At 37.2% G+C, this 26,187-nt stretch overlaps 1 protein-coding gene across 4 annotated transcripts in view; it reads right to left on the bottom strand.

The window, feature by feature from the left end:
- The window catches only part of mta3 (metastasis associated 1 family, member 3), a 32,648-nt gene extending 8,145 nt beyond the window's left edge, over nucleotides 1–24,503 (bottom strand). For all 4 annotated transcript variants that reach the window (XM_084434804.1, XM_084434802.1, XM_084434803.1 and 1 more), the window contains exons 1-14: nucleotides 24,253–24,503; nucleotides 22,545–22,612; nucleotides 21,221–21,314; nucleotides 18,461–18,587; nucleotides 16,041–16,104; nucleotides 15,826–15,943; nucleotides 12,733–12,835; nucleotides 11,831–11,930; nucleotides 11,551–11,739; nucleotides 6,886–6,960; nucleotides 6,688–6,746; nucleotides 6,434–6,555; nucleotides 5,857–6,014; nucleotides 2,790–3,012 (exon numbers count right to left, since the gene is read on the bottom strand). In XM_084434804.1, the coding sequence (XP_084290930.1) occupies nucleotides 2,790–3,012; nucleotides 5,857–6,014; nucleotides 6,434–6,555; nucleotides 6,688–6,746; nucleotides 6,886–6,960; nucleotides 11,551–11,739; nucleotides 11,831–11,930; nucleotides 12,733–12,835; nucleotides 15,826–15,943; nucleotides 16,041–16,104; nucleotides 18,461–18,587; nucleotides 21,221–21,314; nucleotides 22,545–22,612; nucleotides 24,253–24,280 (1,528 nt within the window). In that variant the 5' untranslated portion in view covers nucleotides 24,281–24,503. The remainder of the gene's footprint in view (nucleotides 1–2,789; nucleotides 3,013–5,856; nucleotides 6,015–6,433; nucleotides 6,556–6,687; nucleotides 6,747–6,885; nucleotides 6,961–11,550; nucleotides 11,740–11,830; nucleotides 11,931–12,732; nucleotides 12,836–15,825; nucleotides 15,944–16,040; nucleotides 16,105–18,460; nucleotides 18,588–21,220; nucleotides 21,315–22,544; nucleotides 22,613–24,252) is intronic.
- Nucleotides 24,504–26,187: the final 1,684 nt, after the last annotated feature.

Raw genomic sequence — 26,187 nt, 5'->3', positions numbered from 1 at the left:
CTGGGGTGGAGAAAGGGGTGGAATGGAAGCATAGAATGGAGGTTTCACATGATGGGAGGTGGGCGATGCAAAACCGAGAGGGACGTGTGATTGGACGGATGTAGAGCAGGTGATTGGCTCTCTTTCCCTGTTGATATGAGCTCTCCCTGTAAAACTGACCTATTTACAAGTGCCTGTCAAGAGGAAACAGCTGTCCTCGGAGCAAAGGCTGGCAACCATGATCTGTAAACTCATCTTTGGGCTTGTTTTCAAAGCTTGTCGCATATTTTTGAGGTTTTTAGTTTGTGATTTTTTTGAAAAATATAAGAGATGCATCCCAGTGAGCAATTCAGAGTCTCGGTTAACTATAGACCCGATATAGTCCGGCTATAAGTAACCCACTTCAAGCCAAAAATAACCTTGAATTTGGTTACATGTCGTTTTGGCCAAAATAACTTGCGAGATATAGGATATTCCATCATGTAAGCAAAGTCAACAGTTGATTACAAGGTGTTTGGTTTCATTTCTTTGACATGTTTTATGCGTATTCTTAGGCTATGGTTAGACGTCTATTAAATTTTCAGTCTCGTTTTAGCCTAGACGTCACGTCAGGGCTGTGTTTGGGCGGCTATTAGACGTCTTTTAAACGCAAAATTGCTTGCTGGGATGTTTCCCTTTCATTCCAACTTAGTATTTCATTGATTAACGTCAACTTGGCATGCACTCTGTGACAAATAATTAATCAGTAACTATTTAAGACCCACAAAAATCTTGAATTATTGCATAAACCGCATACCATTCTCTTTGAAACTGCGGGTCTAGTGCCATTTCTCCTTTCTGTGCCAACGTAACACTTCCCAAGGCACAAAGTCCTAATCAATTGACGCCATTGAACCAACTTCCTCAGCATTTAAAAATGTCCGTTTGATAAACTACAGACTAGTGTGCAAACTCTTAAAGAGGACAAACTTCAACTTTTAAAAATCAGAAGAACAGAAACAAATAAGACTAATGAACTATACGTCTACTCTTGTTCCAATTGCATGACTCAGTGTTTTGTAAATGACTCCTTACAACTTATTGAACATCAAATTAATTAGATCATAAACTGCACCGATGATGAGACTGATAGTCCATCATTTTTGCATTACTGAATAGCACAACAGAAGAGTTAACACTTCATCATCTCATTACATACATGCCTCTGAACAGCCTGTCAGTGTTAGCTACCGAATGACTGATTGGCTGCACAACATAATAGCAATTCAATTAGCTATTCCACATCATAGTACATATATATATTGTTTTTTATACCATTCTGCTTCAATAAAATAGACATTTTGCCCTTAGACATTAACATTCTCTCGGGTACAATCAGTGATGAAACTGTCTATATTCAGAGGCAGTTGAGTAGAAATGGCAAAAATTAAAGCTGAGACATAACGCATGTACACTAACCAACATTCCACACTGAGAAGGTACATATCTTCATAGATTATTCTGACAGGGACTTTATTTAGGCTACAAATCTTGGCACGCACCATTAAGAATTCTTGTACTTTAGTCTGTTGATGTAACAAATAATCTGAATATTTGACATTTGATCTGTCACACAAAATAAAATAAAAATAAATCTTATTGCACACTTTATAATGGATAAACAAATGATATTTAAAAAGGCCAAAAGCAAAATGCAAAAACATGTATGTGTTGAATGTGTGTACTTTCTAGTACTAATTGTATGGTTACGTTTGACCATGAGGTTATGCGTAAAATCTTCTGAAAATAAACTAAACAATTATAAAAAGATCCTTGGTTGACATTGGAGGGGGTTTGTTCAGTGCAAAAGCAAAGAGATCCTTCTGCTACAACCAACTGTCCTGAGAACGTCCCAACACGTTCGACTTTAAAGGTCATAAAGACGTTTTGACCAGTCTAATAGTGACCATTTACAATATATATTTACATATAAAATGTGCATACGCTTACACACTAAAATCCTATACTGCGTCAATCCAACTCTGAAACCGAATTTATATTAAAATCCTCCCAAAAAAAATAACTAGAAGCAACAAAAATATATCCCATTTCCTTCAATAGTAGCGCCGAGAGCATTAAAAATACTAACATGAGTGCAGGGAATCATATTGAGGGGGAAAAGAATGTAAAACCAAAACAGCTTATCTTTCTTAAGAGGAAAAAAGGAGAAAGCACATTTTAAAAAATAAGTACCTTTAAACAAATCAGTTCCCCATGTCATATATATATATATAGTCTTTCAAGTCTCTCATTGAAGCTTTTAATAAATATAAGGCTCAGACTATGATATGCATTTAATTTCAAGTATAATTACAATGTTAGGTGAAGCAAGCATAATAGAGCATCTTGTCAGTCTTTGTGTGTAATGTGTGCATACAAAACTCTCTTCAACAAACTTAGAGAAGTGCTAAAAATGTGCTTATGTTCAATTTAAACAACATCGCCAACATACCCTTAAACCAAATCAATAAGGTTGGTGGGGAAAGTGAATTTGAACTGAAAAGATGATTGAAACGCAAAATATGGAGGACAGGCAGTCTTTATTGGAAATGGGGTGGGGAGAATACAAAAACCAAAATAAAATATAATAACAATAATTATAATAATAATAATAATAAAAACAGTACAAGACAGGAAGATGGAGGGGAGGAATGACAGCGAGATGTGGACAGGTGTGGTCGGGGAACAGAGCGGGTGGGACAGTGTAGGTGGGTGGGTGTGTGTGCGCGTTTGCACGCGAGGCTGAAGTTAGGAATTTAAAGAGCTCTTACACTCCGCCTTTATGGCACCACAGTTAATGGGCACAAAGGGGCGGCGCGCGGCCCGGCGCAGCCTGATGAGATCGCGGCACATGTGACGCGCCAGCTTGGTGAGGCGCGTGGCCTGCAGGAGGAAAGCCTGCTTGGTCTTCATTGAGGATTTGGGGCTGCCGCTGTTCCTCATTGGAACCATGTGAGAAGACTGACGGGCGCCGTGGCCACGAGAACGAATCTCCTGTGGAGAGACAGACGAGGAAATTAAGGATTGATATAGGAAAAACAATGTAAAGTGGGACAGTGATAAAACAACAGAAAGCGAGAGGGAGAATATAATGGCTTTCTTCAAATTAAATTCTGTCATTAATTGCTCACCCTGATGTCGTTCCAAACCCGTAAGACTTTCGTTCATCTTCGGAACACAAATGAAGATCTTTTTGATGAAATCTGAGAGATTTCTGTCCCTCCATTGACAGCTACACAACTTCCACTTTGAGGCTTCAAAAAGTTCATAAAGAAATCAATGTTTATATGTGAATAAATACCTAAATTCAATCTGTTCATCAAATAAAGCGATCATGTCCCTTCTGAAAATTTGGACTAAACCACTCAATTCATATGGTTTTTACGATCTTTTTATGAACTTTTTGAAGCGTCAAAGTGTCAGCTGCATAGCTGTCAATGGAGGGACAGAAAGCTCTCAGATTTCCAAAGATGAGCGAAAGTCTTACGGGTTAGGAATGACATGAAGCTGAGTAATTAATGAAAGAATTTTCATTGTTGGGTGAACTAACCCTTTAAATTCTGAGATGGGACAATCCTCCAGATGTCAATCTGACATTGGTTCATTTGAAACCAGGATGAACATGTTTTTTGCAGTGAATTATTGGCTCCCAAGATGAATATCAATTATTTTATATGATGATGACACTATGGTAACACTTTTCAATATGGTTATATACAACAACAAAGAAAAATTATTCGACTTTCCCATTCATTAATTTAGGCTAATGTTAATTTCTATATTACAAATACATCAACATTTCAAGTTGCATAATTTAATATTTTATGAACAAACATGAAATAATGAACAGTAGAATAGCAGGGTAATAAACATTAACCAAGTATTTTACTCGGCTCGCTGAAATATTCCCCTGTGCTGAAACATGATCCCTATACAAACACTACCGTTCAAAAGTATGAGGTCAATAAGAATAGATTTCTTATGGTTTTGAAAGTCGTCTTTAATGCTTATCTATATATATACTTATTATATATTATATCATAAAAAGAAAAAATAATTTTTTAAATAAATAAATAAATAAATAAATATATAAATAAATAAATAAATATATATATATATATATATATATATATATATATATATATATAAATAACAAACAAACAAAAAAACAATTTATATATATATATATATATATATATATATATATATAAAAAATATATATATTTTTTCTTTTTATGTAATTTATTCCTGTGATGGCAAAGCTGAATTATCAGCATTCATTACTGAAGTCTTTGGCGTCACATTATGGGTTGGAGAAGAAAGGAAAAAAATGTATTCTCCAATGCATCACGATTCTCTCTTCAATGATTCTGAGACTATCAGAAAGAAGAAAAGTAGTAAGTAGTTTAATTTGTTTTAACCGCAGATGAGCGATGGCATTATGGTGTGTGCTCTAGCCATAGTCTGCTTTCTGCCAATTTCACACACTCAAAAACCCTCAAACAAGTATATAGACGAATTAGAAGGGCAATCGCGGGCTTCACTGCACAGGAAATGCACTGTAAAAAACGTGGGCTTTGCCTAATGTTACGCTTAAAATTAACAGACTCGTCCGCCAGTATTTCATTGTTTTCCCTTTTAAATTGATTGTTTTCCCCTCATTTATGCCGCTTGGAATGCAGTAGGCTTATATATATTCAAAACACAAATCTCACTTACTAACAGACGGCTGCTTTCAAGTGCTCAAGTGCGCTTTGTGAAGAGCGCTCATGTCATGCAGCTGTGTGCGACTGCGTGTTTAAGTGGTTAAACACTTGCATCTCAAAATGCTTTTATGAGACGATCGGATCGTGAGGTGCTTAAAGACTCCCACCCTTACCTAATATGCAGATTTCATATTCTTATCAATGTGGAAACCATGATACTTCATTTTTAGGATTCTTTTATAAATAGAAAGTTCATTTATTTGAACTAGAAGTCTTTTGTAATATTGTAAATGTCTTTACTGTCACTTTTGATCAATTGAATACATCCTTGCTGGGTAAATATACTTTCTTTCAAAAAAAAAAATATATATACTTACTGACCCCAAACTTTTGAACGGCATACAGTGCTATGCATAAGTTTAGACTCCCATGCTAAAGTTGACTAAAAAGAGGAATAAAAAATCATCTTTTGGAAATTGAACTTAATGCCTTAATTTAACAAATTAGGAAAAATCCAACCTTTAAGGACACCAATTTTCTTTGTGAATGAATAATGTATCGTAAATAAATAAATGTTCTTCCTTAAAATACAGGGTGCATAAGTTTGGACACCCCTATGTTAAATTCCTAGAGATTGGCATGGAGTACTTTCCATAAGATCATCTCTCAATGCAAATCAAACTAGCTATTAGGCTAACTGAAATAAAACCATGCCAATCTCTAGGTATGGTGAAGGCTATGTGATGATGTGGGGCTATTTTAATTCCAAAGGCCAAGGGAACTTTATCAGGATGCATAGTATCCTGGATCCATGAAGTAACTGGCCTTTAAAAATAAAAATCTGCCTGCCTCTATGGGAATTTAACATAGGGGTGTCCAAACTTATGCACCCTGTATTTTAAGGAAGAACATTTATTTATTTACAATACATTATTCATTCACAAAGAAAATTGGTGTCCTTAAAGGTTGGATTTTTCCTAATTTTTTAAATTAAGGCATTAAGTTCAGTTTCCAAAAGATGATTTTTTATTCCTCTTTTTAGTCAACTTTAGTATGGGTGTCTAAACTTATGCATAGCACTGTATATACTGTGTGCACCTCAATGCAGATCCAAACTGAGAGCAGTACTTACATTGGGTGCAGGGCTTGGAGGCGTTTTTTCCTCTACCCCCTCAGCTCTGCTTGGCATCTTCAGGCCACCATACTTTTTCCAGTACATCCAGCAGGATACACACAGGCGACACTGCATGTTTGGAGGACCCCAAGAGTACCACTGAGCAGACTGTACACCTGTCAACAGAGAAGAATAAAATGAAAGAAATAAGAATAACTACGCCTGGTGGGTCATATTGTCTAGATAAATAAAGGAATACTTAACTTCCATGGAAACCTAATTGCAAACAGAAAAGAAATATAACGCGATGTCCTACAACACAATGAAAGGATTAGGTGTCGAGAGGGATTCAAATCCTTTTATGCTCCCCAATGTGAGTTCATTACTAAAAAGCAATATTGACCCAGACTAATCATTGCAGAGCGCATGGATTGTGATGCGGCAGCTTTGATTGATCAGATTGGAAGATAAAAGGGTGAAAATGCAGTATCCAGCCCCACTGATAACAGGAGGCGTGACATGTCCTTCGGGAAAAGCAGTGAATTGATTGGATGGCTGTGTTGACTGTAATTAGGCGAAGAGGGTCCTTACTCACCAAAACAGCTCTCACATGCGCGTCCGCCTCCGGCTGTGTGGAAACTGCCTGTGCCGGCTGCACCATTCACAGTTGCCATTTTGCCGTTACTGACGGAGATCTGGTTAGGGTTGGGTTTATTGCTGTGAGAAGAAAAGCAAATTACATTTCACACTATAATCTTTTACAGCAGGTTTATAAACATGCAAAATCGAAACCTGAGCGCAAGTGATCACTGGAGATGCATTTGAGACTTTAAAGATGTCCACACTCACTATGTGGGGATGTAGACTTGCTTCAGCTTGCTTTCTGCTTCAGCTGCCTTCAGTCGTTTCTGTACAAAGTCATAAACATTCAGCACTAAGCGAGATCGAGAACAGTCAGAGCAAACAGAGAAAGAGATTTCCAGATTATTAGTGTTTCTTCTATTAAAAATACAGCAAAATGTTTTCAAGCATTTAAGCGCTGCTCACCTGCTGAACGTATCTGTCTGTGGTTTTCCACATGTAATAATACTCGATGATGCTGGTCAGTGACTTCCAAGGAAGCTGAAATAAAACAGGTCATTTAAAATGTCAGAAAGAAGGTGCCATTCTGAAGATACAGCTCATCTTGTCTTAATTCGTTAAATAGGTGGAATTCAAGGAATATTTAGTCTGAGCATGGTATGTCTGGAATCACATGCAGACACGCATGATTATTCATGAGCACCTGCTGAGCGCAAGGAAACGTGCATGAAACGGTCGCAAAGAATTGAAGAAATCTTAATTTAAAGCTGGCCGAGCCCCCACTTTTGGCCCGCATCTATGCGAGGGTGAGCGGAGCATAAAAATGAACACAAAGGTGTTCTGTGCCGACAGCTGGTGTTATGAAGAACATTTAGATTAACATCCTGAGGTGCTGCTATGTATTTTTAGTTGCTGGTTTCTCTGCCTTCCTTTCGGTTTTTGAACCCGGTAATGAATAAGGATGAGAATCATTAGAGTACAGTTCTTCTCTATGAATCCAGGTTCTCCTTAAAGGGTTAGTTCACCCAAAAATGAAAATTCTGTCAGTAATTACTCACCCTCATGTTGTTCCAACCCTGTAAGACCTTCGTTCATCTTCGGAACACAAATTAAGATATTTTTTATTAAATCTGAGTGCTGGATCACTCCTCCATAGGCTTCTAAGACACTATAACTTGCTGCGCGTCTGTGTTGCATGTCACCACGTAGGCTCACTATTGGGCGATGCTGGTCATGTGTGTGATACGTGGTGACGTGCACAGACGCACTACGCTAAAACACTACATGAAAAGACTCGAGGCCCAGAGAGAAGGAAATGAAAAGTGGAATAAAGTCGTTATTTTTGTTTGTTTTTGCGCACAAAAAGTATTCTCGTCGCTTTATAAACTTAAGATTGAGCTACCGGAGTCACTTGGACTATATTAACGATGTCTTTAATACATTTTCTGGGCCAGCAAGTTATAATGTCTTAGAAGCCTATGGAGGAGTGAGACAGCTCTCAGATTTAATCAAAAATATCTTAATTTGTGTTCCGAAGATGAACGAAGGTCTTACGGGGTTGGAACAACATGAGGGTGAGTAATTACTGACATAAATTTCATTTTTGGGTGAACTAACCCTTTAACTGTTATGCTTTACAAAAATGACAATTAAAATATTTGTATTTTTTTGAGTTTTATAAAACAATGACATTACAAATGTTTAATCAAAAAATTAAGAATAAATGTCACTTTTTTATACATGGGGAGACAATCACTGATAACGTTTTTTTTTTAATCTTTAGTAAATTTCATTCTGTAAATGAGGTGACAACATGCATTTTGGTAGGTTGTCAGTATTAAAAAGGTAACATCATTATAATAGCTTATTACTACAGTTTAACAATTTCATGAGTAACAATTATACAACAATTAGGCCGCTTGAACTTTAATGCTATATACCCTGTAAAACGTCTAATCCACTTGTACAGAATTAATGCAGAATCAGCCAGACAAGCTCGATTAGGTATTTGAACCCTGCAGGGGTGATGATGATAAATGTTCAACATCATCCATTTCTATCCATTAATCACAGCACAAATCAATCACTAATGACTGCTTCAAGATAGAAATGGAAAGTGAAAACCTGACATTTAAACCACCCTAACAAGTCCATCTCTAATGGACTATTTGGTGTTTGTGAACCAGTAGTTCTTATTGTGTGCAACAAAGTGGCTCAGTAGAAGAGCAGTTGTTTTTCATTCCATCTTGAGAAGTAAAGCCCCAGAGTAAAAATCCAATTTCTCAGTGCAATAGAAAACAGCTTTTCCTTGTGTTCTCACCTCAATACCAAAGCTTTCACTCCATTCCCTATACAAATAAGTACTCTTGTCTCTGAATGAGCAGATCAAATGTTCTCAGTTAGGTCAAGAAGTAACACACTCCAGATCCAATCCTTTCAGCTGCTCCAATCTTCCCATGGCTTCAGCCGAATATCATGTCTTCACCTAATCTCTGCTGCAACTCCTCCATCCTATCATTTGAAGTGACATTCTTTGCTTTTGCTCCTCTACACTTTATCTTTTTTTCAACAGTTTTGCTCGCCTCTGGCCCGCCTATATCAGATACACCGATGTGATTGGTGCAGCTCGGCTACAAGGGAATAGTTAATGAGCATCATTACTCAATGCCAGAGTGGCTCGCTGAGTAAATTCAAATTGTGCTCTCGCGAGAACTATGGATTTCCAAGGTAATTCTACCCCACCTTAAAATAACATTAAAACCGAGCATTTAAATGTGTGTACAGCTCAAATACAGCATCCAATCAAATTACCTCATGTTTGCAGTCAAAACTGACTACATCCACACCAGCAATGTGCATAATATGATAGGTTGAGTGCATAGTATGCTGCCTTAGCAAATTGAGCTACATTACTGCCGTTCTCGCCTGTGTATAGAGATCGATTTATGACTCGAGCTTTCGGTCGATACAAAACATACCATGTGTGTGAGTTATTGTTTTTAATGGTGATAGTATATCATACAAACAAGAATGCAATTTTTCCCAAATATCCACACGACTGCAAAAGTTACATTGATTTTATACAACAGTTCAACAAAAGTGCTGTACATTTTAGATACAGTATTGTCAGTTTGTTTTGTATTATTTTGCAACAAAATAAGTTGCAATGAAAGCCACAGCAGAGCTGCAACACACAGCGGTGTTTCGTGAACGAATCTGTGGCTTTGAATGAATTGTGAGAATCAATGATTAATGATTAGTTAGCAAGAAAAAAAAATCTAGAGAAGAGCATTGTGCTATATTTATACTCTGTATTACATCTTCATTATATTTTTACTTAACCTGTTAGTGATGTCTTCATTATTTAATGTATGTTTGAATAAATCTGTTGTGAAAACGAGTAATTACAGTTTATTGTCGTTTAAATGTTTATATTTCACCAACAAACTGGAATTGTGTTATAAAAACGTTTATATATATAAAAACTGCCTTGTGTGCAATTTAAATGTTTGTATAGCTCAGTTTTAGCTATTTGAATGTTGATTATTAATACGTTTTATTAATTAATTGATTATTAATTTTAGTTTTCGGCCAAGTGGATCCTGAATTTTCGGTTTCGGCCCAGAATTTACATTTAGATGCATTCTCCCTCAGGTTGTGTTCGGGTCATTTTGACCCGGGGAAAGTTTTCTTTTCCCAAAAATACTAGTTAATGTTAATGTTATCGCATTGGACTGAAACTTAGTGACTTTGTTCACAAAGGGTGTAACTACTTCTCAAATGTTTTTTGACAATTTTAGTACTTTGTTAGGGGGGTTTGTGATCTTCCTGATCAAAAATGACCAGCCTACAAAAAATTGCTTATAAATCACTCTATTACCTATTATTACTATATTATCACCCAATATTGGATTCAATCTTTTTGTCAACTTGTTATCTTTCAATTAGGACTGGTTTTAAATTTCTATTTGCATCTGATTAATCGTAGGCCTCATTTATCTGAGAGTAGGCATCAAATTTTTTGAGTAAAAAAATAATTATTTATGAATAATTTTCACAATATTAATTAAAATATGAAAAGAAATTGCACTGTTGATCACACTAGTCTACATTATTGTTTCACCACGAAGTTTGTTTTGAAAAACTTTTATTTTGTAAAAAATGGCACAGAGTCACACTTGTGATGCTCCTGGTCAAAAATGACTGGCCTACAAAATAAAAATAGCTTATAAAATCACTTGTTATGCTATATCATCACCCAATATTGGATTCAATCTTTTTGTCAACTTGTTCTCTTTCAATTAGGACTGGTTTTATATTTATATTTGCACCTGATTAATCGTAGGCCTCATTTATCTGAGAGTAGGCATCTTATTTTTTGGATGTAGGCATCTAACATTTTGTACAAAATAAAAGTTTTTCAAAACAAACTTCCTGGTGAAACATTAAAGTAGACTAGTGTGATCAACAGAGCAAATTTTTTTCATATTTCATTTAATATTGTGAAAATTATTCATAAATAATGCTTTTTTAACTCAAAAAATTAGATGCCTACTCTCAATAAATGAGGCCTACAATTAATCAGATGCAAATAGAAATATAAAACTAGTCCTAATTGAAAGAAAACAAGTTGACAAAAAGATTGAATCCTATATTGGGTGATAATATAGCATGACAAGTGATTTATAAGCAATTTTTTATAGGCCAGGAGACATTTTATATTTTTTATTTTGACCGGAGACACCAGAAGTGTTATAGGGTTTTGAACACAACCTGAGGGTTAAAATATAAAACATTTAAAATTGTAATAATATTTCAAATTACTTTTTTGTACAGTAGTGTATGCACTGTGAAAAAGATTTTTTAAACTTAAAAAATAAAATAAAGATTATTGGAGTACGTTTTACAAGAAAATACTCACTTAATTCAATGTGTTACTTGGCATTTTTTTAAAAGTAATTATTTGTCAAATTTACTAGCAATTACGAAGTAAAAATTGTATATTGTTACAAAAAAAAAATTCTGTGTGTTTAAAAGAATTTTTTTGGACGGATTCAGAATTATTTGAAAAAGAAATGATGCATCAGTGAATGAATTCTTCCCCCACCACAACTTTCTGTGCATACTCACAAAGTCTTGCCGGATATCGTTGAAGTCTTTGCCGTATTTCTCCAGCGCCTCCTCGAACAAGTTTGCCTCTGAAGAGCTCCACTCTTCCATCTCATCCCGGCACAGCACGGGCCCTCCTTGAGGAACGAGCACGCTCAGAGCGCTGGACAGGTCATAACCGTGCCGATGCAGGGTGTCCATAGCATGGAACTTAAAGAGAACCAGACAGGGAAAGAATTAATCAGGCTTTACACATCTCCAGTGGATATGCCGAGACAGATGGTGCTGATGGGATGGGTACCAGTGTGATGTCTCGTGAGGCTGCTGCGGCACTCATGTGTAAGCTGGGCTGTCTGACGGAGCTGCTGCAGTCCAAAGCTCGAGCAAAAGTACCAACCGCTCTGCACACAGATCACCGGATTCATCATGCAAATTTGATGAAAAAAAAAATGACACAGTTTCCAGTATCTTCTACAGCAGTGGTTCTCAACTGGCAGGTCACGACCCAAAAAACAGGTTGCATATAAAAACGATCCAATTGTTTGATGCAAATTTATAAGTAGGGCTGGGCATCAATACAGATTTTATTCCAATTCACAAGCTCTCAATTCAATTTGTGTATATTTCAGTTATAGTATAAATTTTGCCTCCAAGAATCGATACTGAGATCAGTCAAATGAAGATTGTGATTAATCCGACAATGAAATCCCTCCTCCCCCTTTTTTTTCAGCCCTGTTAATTAAAGTTGCTTTGCAGAGACTAGAAAAGTTGGAATGTTTAATCTCTTACTCAAAAGCCATGTACAAAACAATACAGGTAAAAAAAAAAAGAAAAAAAACCTGACTCAATACATGGACGAACATGGTTTGCGTTGATCACAATGTGTTTTGTGTAAAGATTTACTGGCTTGAAACCATCAAAATTCAAAAGACATTTAGAAACCAAACAAACTGTATAGACTATTTTTTTTTTTTTTTTAAGAAAACTAATCATCAATATATAATTAATGTAATATTACTTAAATTTTAGTGTTTGATTTTATAGACATTTGTGTGTACTACTTTAGAATTTTGTCCAAATATAAAATCTTCACCTTGAAGAAAAACAGTTAAGAACCACTGTTTGAAAGGTCACTGATTCATTGTGATGCGTTGAATTATTAATATGGCATGGATCAAATGTAGAAAGCATCCAAAGACATACCGAGCAACCACAAGAAACTGGTCAATCTGTTTGTTGGTCAGTGGACACTCTGGGTCCCACATCTTCATCTCCATTTTAGACTGGTCTCTGTCATCAGGTTCTCCTAAAGAGAAATTTTCTTTCATCAGAGATGGCTGTGTGAAACCAGTGGGTAAAATCTGCCATTGACAAATCTGTCAAGACAACCAGGCAACTTGTTCCCGTGGCAACGATGGGAATTAACACGTAAATCAAACCTGCCGTTCGGTAATGAAGGAAGGCAGCCTGCTTAGCAAGATCATGAAGAATGATGATGATGACAGGCATTATCATCATCAGCCCAACAGCCTGTCATTAGAATGAAGAGCAAGGCACTTAATCCTGCGTTGTGTAAATGCTGAACTATGAATCGTTTTGGATAAAAAATAAAATAAAACAAAAAGTACGCAAACCGGGATGGTCAGAATCCATGGGTTCAGATCAAATCTCATTTCTTACAGTTTAACTATATCATTTATAAAGTTGACGCACTTCATTAATCTAAAACCTAGACTAAATCTAAATCTAGAACTGAAAAGTGCTTCGCTCACACTGGCCTCTCATTAAAGATAATAGGAGCTGTCGACTGGACATTTTTGTAAGTTTGTGAGAGTGGAGCAGGGTCACAGACTTACAGTTGGAGTCAAAGTGGGGATCACAGACTGACAGAAGAGCAATTTCACACTTGACTGGTGGAACACGGCGATACTGTAAATGAGAAGTTTTTCTTGTGATGCAGCGGTGCTCACGATCCAAACTCATTGTGACATTTTGACACTGCAAATAAGCAACACAACAACCCAACGAGACTACTATTTCCACAAAATAATCCCCTCCCAGTCCCCAAACAAAAGCCGCTTTTCCACCGGTGGGCTGAACGTTTCAAAGAACGTTAAGGTACGGTTCCAATTATGTTCCCACTTGAGAACATAATTGCAATTACAATTACACAATTACAAACCGTTCTCTGCCCGGAATCCTTAGTACGGCTGGCTAATCATGTAGAACCGTGCTGGTAGAATGCGTGTAGTGACGTAGCCACTCATGACTGGTCACTTGTTTGTTGCCAGGCTACCAGTTTCTCTCCAGCTGGCTAGGCGTGTTATTTGAGCGACATAAACCTAAATTAATAATACAATTAAAAGAAATAACGCGGTCGCCATTTAAATCTCATATCGTCTATAAACTCTTGCGTTACCAAGGCAATGACTGCCATATTTGTATTACATTCCAAAGAGCTCCGTTATCAGGCCCACAGTGGAACATGAAACCATATCCGGCAGAGCCAGATCGGCACGGTTAAGCAATGAGAACAGTTTGGTCCGACGGTGGAAAAGCAGCTAAAGATACCTTCCCAAAAAACAAAAAGCATTGAGTCTCAATGTAACTCATTCTGAAATCTAGTCTGGTTTAAAGGCCCAGATACACCAAACTGGCATTGAAGAACTAGCGGACTGTGGTTTTGCCTCAGGTCAGGTTAAAAGGTTGTGCTTGAACACACGAGGACTACAGAACAGCAGCATGTACATTTTGGCTTGTGTAAAAGGAAATAACTCTCCATGTCAGCAGGTGGCAGTAGAGTGTATGCGTCATTCAAAAAGGGAAATTGGAAGAGCTAGGACTGCAAATATAAAACGCAGCGTTTACATACCATTGTTTTGCACCCATCTCGCTCACCACAGATGGTTTTCGTAATATAGCTTTTTCAAATATGTCTGAAATTTGCAAATGGCACTGGTGTTGTTTTCATTCGTTGTTTGCTTGCTTTGTCGCATGCTTTTCTTCTCGCACATTGATTTGCTGAGCTGAACAGTTCAACCTTCTGAATCGACCAAAGAGCCACAGATGGGGATCTGTGCCTACGCTGCGGAAAACACCGCAAAAACAATACACTCAACGACGATCCAACATTGGTCAAGTGTCTCAGCCTTAAGGATGCCTTCACACTTCACAGAGTCTGATTTCACCCCTGTTCCCCTGCAGGATTCATTTCACATTTTACTTTTAGGATGGATCACTTTCATGAAAAAAAAAAAAATTTATTCCTAGAAGCTGCATCTGCCATGGCATGTTTATTTACACAAATTGTTAAATGCTACTCAAAGTTGGCATACGTGTATTTTCACAACAACTGCAATATGGCAAATCATTATCAACATTATTGTTGATTATTTCTCTTGATACTGTAATAATGATCAGGGCTCAAGCCCTTGCCCTTTTTTCAAAATTAATCAACAGTGCCCCTTATCAACAATAATACTGTGGTCAATAAAACACAATGCATTTGAATCTTACTATGACAATGTGTATGAAAATGTAATGAATTGTTCAAAAGTCAAGAAAAATTCCTGTTTATTTTTACGTATCTGCCACCAGACAGTTTGAGGCGTCGTTTGCCATAGCACATTGCTACGGCACAGAGCATCGCTTTGGACTTGACTGACAGACTGGCATTCTGACGCTATGGGCTTGCAAACCTTATTTTGCTCACTTAAAAAAATAGAATACAAGGAGTTTTTCAGAAGTTGCATATTCATAACTGTGACCACAAAATCAGTTTACAAAAGCGAAGGACAGTGGACCATAGGTTCCAGACCACTGCGCTACTGGTGACTAACAACTGGAGTTAATCACCAGTGACTCTAAACACCTCTGATTGGCCATTACATTCAAACGATAAAAAGAAATGTGCATGATTGATTGCAAAAAAACACGTAAAAGAAATCTTTGATGCAATGTTAGCAATCAACAATTTTTTTCATTTTCACATTTCACTTTAATCTCAACAGTCATAATAGATTTTGTTCCAGAGGCATTTTTTGTCCCCTTATCTTGAATTTGGGGGGCAGTTTTGCCCCAAGCCTATCTTAATTTCCAACCCTGCCCTAGAACACCTTTTCAAACGGACACAGATACCGCAACCAGCCCCAAAAAAAACAACAACTGATTGTTTACTTCTACTTGCACAAAATGCTCTAGTTTGAGATTTTTCACTGAGACAAAAACATTCAAGCTAATTAGCTAAATATTCATATTTAAAACAAACTGACATCTATGATAATAATATAAACTAACCTTCCTGTAGCATTTCTGGGACATCAGCCTGAAAGCGTGGACCAACACGAATCTCGCCCTTATCGGCCAATAGTGTCTTCTGTGTGGGGTCGTACACCAATGAGTAAAAAAATGTGTCCTGAGAAAGAGAGAGTGCGAAAGCAATGGTTAAACAATAATTCATTCAAATTAGACATCCAATCAATCAGATACAAAATAGCATTTAAAGACTTTACCTCTCTCTCAAGGTAGGAGAGCACAGCTTCTGTCTCGTTCAGGAGGGCCACACTGCACTTCCCCCTATTTCCACCACCCCAGAAAAAAAAAAAGAAAAAAAAAAGATTAAAACATGCAGCCCAATGTGTTATGTTCTGCATCCAGCTGTATCCACAGATCCTCTAATCCACAGCACAGTAAAAGGGGGAATGAAGGGGGAGACACTAGGTGCAAGATTACAGAAGAATGTGTGAGTGTGTGATGGTGACATGAGTAAAGATGAAAAGGTGAGAAAAGAGCAGATGGGTGAGAGGACTATAATAAAATTCAGGAAATTAAAGGAGAAAGGGCAGAGAGAGGAAACAGATAAGAGACAGACACAGACAATGAGAAAGCGCTGAACAAAATCATTATGGAGCTATTGGACAGTGGAAAGCGGATGCTAATCTCTCTGTGCTTCCATGATCCACGAACGCTGCCACGTCTACATCCAACCTGCACTGTTGGGGAAGCTACTTTGAAACTGTAGCTACCCAAGCTACTAATTTAAAGGGATATTCCCAAAATTAAAATGTTTACTTACCATCATGTCATTCCAAACCTGTATGACTCTCTTTTTGTTCACACAGTTTAAGTCAATGGTGGCCAAAACTGTCTGCTTACCTTACCTTATCTTCTTTTGTTTTCCACAGAAAGAAAGTCAGTCATACAGGTTTGCAACGATGTAAGGGTGCGTTATATATAGTTATTACATGGCTTGGTTGAATTCTAATGTAGAATGCGGTCTGTTATTTCTTGATAACAGACCGCTGCGAAGTATAACACACCGTTGCCATGAAAAACAGAGCGTTGCTATGGACGCAGGATTCTAACCGTAGAGACGGAACGGACCATTTTCTTTAGCGGAAGCAATACAGTCGTGTTTAAATCAATAAACTCCTTTTTAAATCAATATTTTGTGTCAAATCATTGATTTATTTGGTAGGTAGCCATGTAATAAGCGGGATAATGTAGAGCGAGGCGGTTGTTATAGCGAATACAACCCCTTCAGGCTGATTCAAGACCCCGACGCGACTGTCGGGGTTGTATTCGCTATAACAACTGCCTCGCTCTACATTATCCCTTACTTATATTAGTGCATTAAAAGACTGTAGAATGCACAGGTAGTTCCAATTTAATTTAATCACATTCTACATTTATGCTCTGCTTTCTTTGAATCGAGCGCACACACGTCACTCGCACACAAAGATCGGAGATCGTGCTTCTCACACAGAAACAGGAGCAGATAAATTTCTTGCCAACGCTGACCCACGACTTTTAATAAATTTGCTTCACTGCTCAATCGCATACATTATATTATTTAGGAAGGAGTTGGCAATGTCGCCGTTTTTGAAGTAATTAAACTTACAACTTCATTGCTAGTAGAGATGCTGCACAGACGCAGGTAATTCACATGCACATTGGTGCACATGCAACCTTACCGCACTACTATATTTATGTGTCTGATTTAAAGCGGACAGAGTGCTAGATTGTGGTAACTGACAAAAATATTGTTGTCAAAAATTGTCATTTTGTTTTTTTCATTTATTTATTAAGAAGGGAGCAATACACCACTACTCCTTGGACAAAGTAGCTTGTTACAGAAAAAGTTGTGTATTTTGAAAACTGCTGAGCTATTGGCACTTTGCCCTCAAACTTCTGCCATTGGTAGTGCCAATGGCTGGTTAGAATGCTTGAAGAAACCTACCTACAAATGGTATTTTTAACAAAAATAAATAAATTACAATTGCTAATTTCATATCAGTAACTCAGATTCAGCTGGTGCATAATCACAATTAAGATTCACTCTTATGTACGAAGTATTTAAGATGATACTTAAATGTATTTTATTGGGCGACAGAGCAAATTTTTTTTAGATAAAATTGAACTCAATCTTGATGTGTCCAGTTCCTCACAAAATACATTATACCATGAAAAGGCCAGCTAGCCTTCTGCAATGGCTGCTCAATATTTATGGATCACAGAAGCCAAAAGAAGAAGAAAAAAAAAAACAAAGAAAGAAGAAAGGGAGTGACATTTCCTTTATTTGGAGGCCGATATCAATTTCAGTAAGCACAGCAGGCCTCTCCAAACCTCGGCACCACCACTAATGTTTCTCATAGGAGGCTACCCTTTGATAATAAGCACTGCCACCCGGCTCCAGGCTGCTAATGCATTTATCACCTGAATCACAGCGGGTGCTACAAAAGCCCTGGGGTGCCATTGGCCAGTTAAAGGATGGATTGCAGAACTGTGACTCATATCCTAGTGTGGGCTGTGCAACATGGGGGCTGTTATCTTACCTCAACGGCCCCTTGAAAATTTGAACTGAGGATTAAATGGCACGTTTTGGTCTATCATATATTTAGAAGCATTTGAATGTGTGTTCAACCTGGTTTACCTGATGTGTGTGGCAGGGAGGGATTCGTACTGCCGGGAAAGGAAAAGCTCTCTGTGGCGAAGCTGATGTTTCTGTTTTTCAGAGAGGTCTGGCTCTGCGGGGCTTTCCTTCTCTTCTTCCAGGTCCTCTGTACGAAGGGAATTAGAAATGGGTCAAAAGGCATGGTCACGCATATAAATTACCGTTTGCATTAGCAGCCACATTAGAGGAGACCAACCGAATGAGCCGAATGCAAATACTTTTTGCATACACAAAGCAGATCTTAAAGATGACAGCCATCTTTATTGTCATTTGGTGTTTACTGTGTTGGGTTGCGATCAACACAAATGATTAAAGTGTAATTGATTGCAAATTGTAGTCTTTAGAGTAGAGTGGCCATTTGTTTTGCAATCTTAATTTGATCGTATGATTGAGGGGCCGTTTACACTTTTTATGCATTTTGGCCATTCATTTACATGCCAATGGCGTTTTGGGGGCCTGAAAAAACAACCTTTTGAAAACATGTTTCAAAGTGAACGTTTTTGAAAACCATATCGTTATCTTCTCCGTTTATTAAAATACAAAAACACGAATTTGGGAAAACGGTGACGTCATGCGCATGCGTATTACGTGTTCAGTCTATAGACGCGTAGTGTTTATTTACAAAGTGACATCGCCAACTACTGGCCTGGCATGCAAAATACAGCGTTATATTCCATTCAACGGTCTGTGTGAACGGGAATCATTTTGACAACCTTGCTGAAAAACAAACAAACAAAAAACAAGAAAAGCAAACGAAAAAACTTTTCTGTTTTTAGTACGTTGTGTAAACACCCTGAAAGCAATATTTATGGCAAAGCAACTTGGAGTTTTTGAAAAACATTAATAATGATAATTATTAATAATAAGTAAAATACTGTGGAAACATCCAATAACATGATATACTTAAAGCTACACTGTGTAGGATTTTCTCCCATCTAGTGGTGAAATTGTTTATGACTACCAACTGAATATTACTTTCTAGCCCCTCCCATTCCGAGGGCTTTTTAACTCCTACGGTGGCCGTATTATTTCAAATCTGCTGGCAGTCGCGAGTAATCTCCCCCTCGCATTCGTCACGGTGCCACTGAGTGTTAAAGCGCGAAAGGCGAAGCTTGAATTTCCAGGTACGTCCCTCTTTGGCTAATGTATTTTCAAGATGGAGGCGCAACGACTCGCTCGTATGCATTCTAAATGGCAGATTCTACGCTTACGAGAATACTTGATTAGTTGGTAGAAGTAATTACACATTAATGAGCACATATCATTTTGAAAGAACAAAGTGTTTTTTCTAAGAATCAACTTAAAAAAATTACACAGTGTAGCTTTAAGTAATAAATAAAAAAGTAGCACCTGTTTCCTTAAACTTAGGTTAGTCGTATATTGTTAACTACCAGCTACAGAACCAATCAAAAGTTTGGGGTGAGTGGATTTTTTTTTTTAAAGAAAGTAATGCATTAGGATGCATTAAATTTATCAAAAGTGACAGTAAAGACATTTCTAATGTCACAAAAGTGTTCTATTACTTTTAAACTCACTACTCACTAAGATTGCTGAAAAAAAATTATTCCCACAAAAATATTAAGCAGCACAACCGTTCTTAAAATTATAAGAAATGTTTCTTGGGCACAAAATCAGCATATTAGAATAATTACTAAAGAATCATGTGACAATGAAGACTGGAGTAATGGCTGCTGATGAATCTGACATTATAACATTTAAAAAATACCATTTTGCAATTTAAAAAAAAATATATTAAAATTGAAAACCATTAGTTTAATAATATTTCAAAACACTGAATTTTGATGAAATAATTGCACCCTTGGTATAAGAGACTTTTTAAAATAATTAAAAAAAAATCTTAGCAATCCCAAACTTTTGAACAGTAGAGTGCATTATTGTAATTAGAGAGTAATTATTATTATTATTCTGCCAATTAATATAATTGAATAGCTTAACTGTATGGCTGTTTATAGTTCACAGGCAACATGTAGTCACAGGAGTGTATATATCGGCTATTTTATAATGACTTTTTTTTATATACACTCCTGTGACTACATGTTGCCTGTCAAAATCAATTGTTTACTGTTATAAAACTGCTTTAAAAACAGTAAACAACTGATTTTGGCATTTGCTGACCAAGTTCACCAACTGCAACTGGAGAGGAGGCCAGTGTTGACTAGACCGTTTTAGTGTAGAAATATACCTCTGCCGTCTAAATCAACAGTCCCCAAATGAAACTAGGACACACAAATTATTCAGGCCAGCTTTGTTTACTTTCCTGGAAATGCTACAATTTAGTTATATGCAAGTATGAGATGACTACCACTTTCACTGCTACTGCTCATCATGCCTAGCGGGGGTCTTTTAAACAACATTCCCACAAATGTATTTCACTTATCCTTTTCCTACACTCTTTCATTTAGTCAGCACTGAAACACTGAGTCAAGCGAAACTGGTCCTATACCAGTTGATAAAGACAAATCTGTTGAGGGCCTCTGAAACATTACGAAATTAGGAAGCCCTGCTGCCCAATTGCTGGCATCTGGTCCTGGTACTCCAGTGATTACAGCTCCCCTGCTGACTTACACAGGCATCAGAGCACAGACGCATACAAAAGCAATTTCAAATGACTTCTAATTATCATGCAAATGACCACTCATGCATGCCACGTCACAGACCACCCTTGGTTTCCTTGACGATACATTCACATTGCCCTGGAAAACACTCATGTTCACTCACTTGCGTGCTTGTCAGCCAGCTGGATGAGGCTCTGTGAGATGTCCCTTCTCCTGTAGAAACAGACCACCTTTGCCTCCACATTGCCGCTAGCCGTCTGAAAGCGGAGACAAGTAAGGTCACCGTGAGGAAACTTCATGCAGTATCTGGGGACACTGAACCTAATCACCTCAATTAATTAATACAGAAAAAGCTTAAACCTGAGGTTGCAGTCTATTATGTTTAATTAGCAGTGCAGTGTTGAATTTATAACGCCGGCTGTGTCTGCACTCCTCTGAGGAGCAATCGAAAAAACGACAAGCAGCCCAATAAAAATAAAAATAAAAATAAAAAAGGCATGTGACAATATACGCCTGATAAACAAGATTTAAATGAGATCCTGAGTAGTTAAACAAGATGAAAATTCTAATTATTTATTGCTGCCAATCAATTAAAAATTATAATACAATTAGTTGCATGATACGAATGTTAAATTAAATCAAGATAATTGAAATTAATACCATAAATATTATTTCCTGAGAAAATCCCCATTTGAAGATAATTCAATAATCTCACTACATGTTAAGCTGATGCCTCTGAAATAAATAAAATTCACCACACATCCATAAACTCATGTAATTAATAATATCCCTCAAAGCTTGTTTTCTCCTATTGTATAGGACAATCAATATCAATAACAGGTTGTGGGAGAAGAATAATGCAGACGGAGTGCATTATCAAGAGATCTCAATGCTCAATGGCCACGGGGTGATTATATGTTTGGACTTTTGACAGACCTCGTGGCAAAGGCCAGAGCAGAATAACAACCTGCAAGCGAACTGAATTTGCCTGACAACTGAATCCTCTAATTTGACAAATATGTCAAAAGGTGTGTCATGTCACCGGTAGATTTGATGACTGACCAATGACAATACTGTGCAGTGGAGCACGCTGACAACGAAAGCATAATGAGATGATTTTGCTTTGTGCATTTGGACTATGCAAAATCAGGGCTTCTTAAAAAAAAATCCCTCAGCATTTAATATTTAAAGAGCTGAATCATCTTTGATCATAATACAGATATTGTACAGGTCACCAGGCGTCACCATACATCACTAAAGGGACCCCTGGAAGCAGTCAGTCGCTTTCCATATATCACACAGATATAGTTTCTCAGCAAACAAGTGTTGGAGATAGCAAAAATGCTGAAGGGATAAGTAATTTGGCTCCGGGTGAAGTGGCTGAGCTTGTTGTGTCGATGTCGTGACAATGTTGCGTCGACACCCTACCAGTACACCCAGCGTCCACCAACCCAGACTTCTCCCTCCCAGCCCTGAGGCCAATGTACCTTATTCAGTTCCTCTATTCGCCTGATCAGATAGGGGTTGCTTGAAGAATTCTCAAAGAATACATAATCTGTAGAAGATAAAATGCACTGGATTATTTTGTTAGCAATATGAAAACCACACATCAGGGCTTGGATGACTTTGAGGACTGTATTACTTTGAAATTCACATTACAAAAAAACAACTGGAAACCATTGCCTCTCATTCTCCCATTTAAAATGTCACACAACATACAACTCCACATACTAAATATATGCTTTAACACCACACCACGTTTCCTGTAAGTGCACAGACCAAATAAATCAGGCTAGAAATACAAAAAAATTGGGTATAGCTACAGTTCAAAACAATATATTCGAGCCAGAAACCATAGTAATCCATTTATTACCTATGGGGGGGAATGATTTCTGCAATGACAAGGCATTTAAAATAAGAAAAAGTTATCCAATGGTCTTATTTTTATGTGAACGGTAAAATTCACAGACTGGTATAATGAATAAAGTATTCATAAAGTACAAGGCATTAAAGATAAAACGACCATTTAATTCAAATAATACCTCCAAATGCTTACTTTAGATAATGAAGAAAATGTGTATAAATGGTACATTTTATAATGTACTGCTTGCATTGCAATGGGGTGTTAATACAAATATCCTACTACATAGGCTACAGAAAACTCTTATCAAATGGGATTTGAGATCTGACAAAATTCTAATGTTGTGTTTAGGTTTGATATACACATAGAAAGCAATATAAGTGGAGAATATGCAGTTGCATGCTCGTAAACAAACACTTCATTCATGCAAACAACCGAATTCTGTTCATGGTCATTTGAGTCACATTCCGATACATGTATCTTCGGCATAACCGAGCACACAAGAAACGGGTTACATTAGAACAATGCAATGTAATCATTTATCACACAGACTGTCCAATTGATTCAATGAAAGTATGCCCAAGCTGCAAAATCTGTTACAATGGCACTGAATTAACGGCGCCATGAAACAATGTCAAATTCCGCGGCACTGACTATCATGTAGCCGGCTAATGCCACAAACAAACAAACGACGCGGCGGTTAAATAGTAAAGACGTGTTGATGATTAGATGCATGACAACAAATACACCTCAAAATAGTGCATATTCATAATGTTTCAGTGAATAAGTGGCAGAAGCTCAATAAGGTTTCTCTGTGGAAAGCCGAGTGAGGGGTTGCTGTTAAATGCTAGCTCGCGTTGCTACCTTGCGTGCCGATTGAGGACCCGTAACTAATGGATACGTGCCAAAAAATGAGACAAATGATCACAAAGAAAAACATCGGCGTCAAAAATCGGCATGGCCAGGTCGCAAGCATATCTGGCATTTATCCTATATGGACAAAACCAAGAGAAATGTGCTATATATGAGTGTTCCCATGTGCTTTACATATAGTAGTGATTATTTGTTTATGATGTGGCTAGCTAGCAACATAGCCTGCTTGCTAAAATGCTAGTGCGGCTATGATAGTTTAAGAGGCCTGACCCACATCAGAAACCAAAATATTCTCATCCACGTTATCGCTTTCTTTTGCAAGGACACTGCACGTGTTAAGAGTTTAAAAGTGAGCGGCCGGTTGCGGGAATTGCGCTGAAATGAACCCCTGCCTCCCAGACAGGTCTGGCGGCGGTGCCTGTGTTTTGACTTGCGTTAATTCAGAATATAGACGGACATACCTCCGACCCGGTACATGTTGGCCGCCATTTCTGCCCTCCCGGAGTGTTAAAAAACCAAACCATAAACTAAAATAAAAACAAAATAAATATGTGAATCAAAAAGACATCTACGTCCTGTGACCTGTTATAAAGCAAACTGGCTTAAGATGTTATAGATACGGGGGATGAACCTCTGTAAGAATAGGAGATTTTTTGCAGCCCCCCTCCCGAGATTCACAGTACAATACAGTAACTCACGCGCTAGAAAAGGCTCGAGCGCAGCAGCTTCCTGATGATGATGAGAGAGGAGGAGAGAAAAGAGGAGGGAGGGAGGGAAGGAGGAGGGTGAATGAAATCTATAGTCTGAACCCACAACTTGACCCTCATGATTGTTTTTTTTTTTTGTTTTTTTTTTGCACAGAGGATAAAATCAAACTTGGTCATGTACATTTAATAAAATAAATAAATAATAATATTACAAATAATAAACAATAATGTTTAATGTAAGGCTTTTAAAAAAATTAAAAATAATGTAAGACTTTTTAGTCAATAAAATAGCTTTAACTGTGGGAAGCATGGATGGTAGCCTACTCTACATTGAAAAAAATGTAACACTTACATTAGGTCTCAATAGTTAATGTTAATGCATGAACTACAATTAACTAACAATGATCAATATATATTTTACAGCATTTATTAACCTTAGTTAATAAAAGGTTTATAAAAAAACCTTATTGTAAAGTGTAACCCAAAAATCTAACTAATAGATGCTGATTAAAAAAATAATAAGATAGGCTAGCTAGGCGTTCGAATCATTCAGACTGAATCAAGAATCGATTCAGACCGATTTGGTAACCTTTTGGCTGATTCATTGAAACGTGATTAATTCGACTCGTCAGCCAATTCTGATTCTAAACAGCCGACCGAAAACACGGGAAAAGTCAATAAAAAGTAATAAAATAGTTTCGCTTCTTGATAATCATCTAAAAAAATTACCTCGCTTCTAAGAAATTAATAGCCTAATCTCTTTTGCACAACAAGGGCTTGTCGTGGAAATTCTCAAGGCTACTAATCTGACTTCACCTACAATTTGAACAACCTCCAGTTGTAGGCCTACAATACTGCAGTGCCAATACAATATTACAGTTCCTTCGGGGTAATTCCCATTCACACGTTCATAGGCTTCTTATAGTGCATTAACTAATGTTCACAGATAGGCCTATTTGACCATAGTAAAAAAAAAAACTGTAGAAGTATTGCCATTAACTAATGTAGTTAACTAATTTTAACAAATTAAACCTTATTTTAAAGTGTAACACAAAAACAAAAAGGCCTAGATGCTATAAAAACAAAATGAAGTTAGAACTACCTAAGCTACTTGTTTATGTAACTGATCAGCGCACGAGTCTGTTCGAATCATTCAGGCTGAATCGCGAATCGATTCAGACCGTTTTGGTAACCTGTTGGAATGATTCATTGAAAAGTGATTAATTCGACTCGTCAGCCATTCTGATTCTAAACAGCCGACCGAAAACACGGGGAAATTGATCAAAAGCAATAAAATAGTTTCACTTCTTGAACATGATTTAAAAAGATCAAAATTAAATCGCTTCTAGAAATTAACTAATCTCTTTTGCACAACACTGCTAGGGCTCAATGTATGATTTTAGTTTTAGGGTGTGGCTGGAAAACCAATAAGGGAAAGAACATGCATTGATTTTTAAAATTGAATATTTTATTGAGTTCCCCAACGTGACATATCCCCTGGGGTCTACTTCATCAACAGTGCAGCAAGTTCACTTGTAAATCCCATGCTTGCGTCGTAAAAAACTCGTTTTTCGTTTGGGAACGCCCGACCTCGGAAGCTCATGATCGAGAGCGCAATAGGCTTGTCGATCTGTGACATCACTGTATGAAACAGCCCACTGAAGGCTGGAGTTTAGATGATGCACAAAG

Source organism: Rutilus rutilus (genome assembly GCF_951802725.1).
Source record: "Rutilus rutilus genome assembly, chromosome: 16".
NCBI lineage: Eukaryota > Metazoa > Chordata > Actinopteri > Cypriniformes > Leuciscidae > Rutilus > Rutilus rutilus.
Note: the sequence above shows the minus strand (reverse complement) of the source record. Positions and strands in the feature narration are given on the sequence as shown.